The following is a 2,440-nucleotide window of genomic DNA, read 5'->3' as shown; positions in this document are numbered from 1 at the left end:
ATTTAAAATATACTATTTATTCTAAATTTCAAGCATAGTTACTAATCTGTTTCTGTCAATAAATCAAATGATGACGTTTTTTTTTCCTAAAAGTTGGGTTACTTAAAATAATTAATATAAATTTATTTATTTAAAATTTCAGAATTATGACGAGGGCTCATTTAAAAAAAATCATTATTGGAAACTTTGCTGGAATTAATTTTCATCCAAACCAAAAGATGAAACAATACAAGTGTAATCATTGTAATAAAAAGTACGCAATCAACGTCACAAGAATGGCTAAACATCTACGCAAAGAATGTAGCACCTGTCCAAAAAAGGTGATTGACCAATTAAACTCCATGTATGCTACTAACACAAGAGAGGAACTAAATCAATCATCTGACCATGGATCAACAGACAACTCTTTCGTGGTCGAAGAAGTTGATGTGAATAGTAGCAGTATTCCTTCAACTCCTGATGATTCGACGGAGAATCCAAATCGTTCTGATCAGATCTCAAGTACGCCTAAATCACCCAAGTTTTCGTCCAATTCTATGAGTGAATTTTATGATTCTATGACTGAAAAAGAAGAAAAGAATCTCAATAATTTATTGGCACTAGCTATTTACTCATCAGGTACGCCATTCAGTATAACTGAAAACACTTATTGGCAAAAATTTTTTAATGCTATTCGTCCATCTTTTAAATTGCCACCAAGACGTAAAATTTCCAATATTTTACTTGATTCTACTTATGAAAAAGTTAAAGGTCAAGTTGATGAAAAAATAATATCTGCTCGAACTGTCGGTATGCAATGTGATTCATGGTCAAACATACGAAATGAGTGCATTATGAATTTTATTGTTACAACACCAACACCCGTATTCTTTAAAACTTTGACTACATCCAGCGCATCTAAGTCAGCAATTAATTGTTCGAGGAAGATGATGGAAGTAATTGAAGCAATTGGTCCACAAAAAATTATGGGTATTTGCACGGACAATGAGCCAGTCATGAGATGCACTTGGGAAATTTTAGATGAGCAATATGAGGAACAGAGTATTTCATTTTACGGTTGTACTGCTCACATTCTTAACTTATTAGTCAAAGACATAGCTAATATACCTTCGGTCAGCGAATGCGTGCAGAATTCAACTTCTATTATTACAGAAATTAAAAAAAGTCATGTTCTCAGCGCTCTCTTCGTCCAAGCTCAAAATCAAAACTCGCTCAACGAGAAATGTACTTTAAAACTACCAATTAAAACTAGGTTCGGCTATTTGCTTCACTGCTTGGAGCGTCTTTTGAAAAATAAAAATAATTTAGAATTATTGGCTGTTATGCCAGATGCTCAAAAATATTTGAGCATAGCGACGAGGAACAATATTCTTAATAATGAGTACTGGATTCGAGTGACAAAAATCAATGAGTTAATTAAACCTATCGGGCAATGCATTTTTTATTTAGAAGGAGATGATCCTAAAATAAGTCAAGTAACTGAAGCGTTTGGTGAGCTAAGTCAACACTTTATTAACGAATTGGAAAATTCAAATCTCAGAGTTTTCAATTCAACTGATATTAATAATTTTCTTACGAATTTTCGTAATAGACGAGTAATGGCTTTAAAACCGATTCATTACGCAGCTAACTTATTGGATCCCAACTATAAAGGGGCTAACTTAACTATTGACCAAGAAGCTGAAGGTTATGATTTAATCTCAAAAGTATCTAAAAAATTAGATCTCGATTACAATCGTGTTATGGCTGAATATTCAGACTACGTACACAATGATGGCATTTGGAGTAAAGATCATATTAAACAAGCCATTACAGTGATTTCTCCTTTAAAATGGTGGCAAGTTTGCCGTTTGGTGTGGTAAAACTCAACTCAGCAAGATAAGTGTTGCTATTCTAGGATTACCACCAACTTCATCTGCTACAGAACGTTCTTTTAGTACACATGGGTGGATACATTCTTCAAAAAGGAATCGCTTGACAGTTGAACGAGCTGGCAAAGTCACTTACATTGCACACAATGTCAGACTTTTGGATAATAAAAAAACAAAAAAAATTCAAGGCGATGCAGATGATGATGATGATGAATCTTATGATGAAACGTCAGATGATAATGAGACAAGATAGAAACAATTAATGAGGTAGAAGTGTCTTAAATAATATTTAATAATAAAAAAACTTGACTAGTCATGAATTAGTCACTAATATTACTGATCTCACAGGATTTAAGTATTTTATGGTAAAAATTGATATATTTAAAAAAAAAGATTGATATATTATAAGTAAATAATATAATAAAAATTATTTTTTTATTGAAAACAGATTATCAAAATATTCAAATGATATTAGAAATATCCAAATAAAAAAAAAATAATTATATGTTTTAATGAGATGTAAGTCGTAATGTAAAATGAATCTTTAAATAATAAAATAATAGTTGACA

The 2,440-nt window shown here is 31.3% G+C and overlaps 1 protein-coding gene across 1 annotated transcript; it reads left to right on the top strand.

The window, feature by feature from the left end:
* Positions 1–275: 275 nt before the first annotated feature.
* LOC124185065 lies at positions 276–1,978 on the top strand. The gene is made up of 3 exons (XM_046575416.1): positions 276–1,491; positions 1,627–1,814; positions 1,898–1,978. Exons 1-3 carry the CDS (start codon positions 276–278, stop codon positions 1,976–1,978), a joined length of 1,485 nt encoding a protein of 494 aa, XP_046431372.1.
* Positions 1,979–2,440: the final 462 nt, after the last annotated feature.

Source organism: Neodiprion fabricii, chromosome 6 (assembly GCF_021155785.1).
Source record: "Neodiprion fabricii isolate iyNeoFabr1 chromosome 6, iyNeoFabr1.1, whole genome shotgun sequence".
NCBI lineage: Eukaryota > Metazoa > Arthropoda > Insecta > Hymenoptera > Diprionidae > Neodiprion > Neodiprion fabricii.
Note: the sequence above shows the minus strand (reverse complement) of the source record. Positions and strands in the feature narration are given on the sequence as shown.

Bases quoted from the DNA above. Each gene is read 5' to 3' on its own strand.
- LOC124185065 (XM_046575416.1), top strand. From the start codon at position 276: ATGGCTAAACATCTACGCAAAGAATGTAGCACCTGTCCAAAAAAGGTG. The intron at 1,492-1,626 runs GTGAGCTAAGTC...TTCATTACGCAG, and splicing joins TCAAGTAACTGAAGCGTTTG to CTAACTTATTGGATCCCAAC. The intron at 1,815-1,897 runs GTGATTTCTCCT...TTGCTATTCTAG, and splicing joins ATATTAAACAAGCCATTACA to GATTACCACCAACTTCATCT.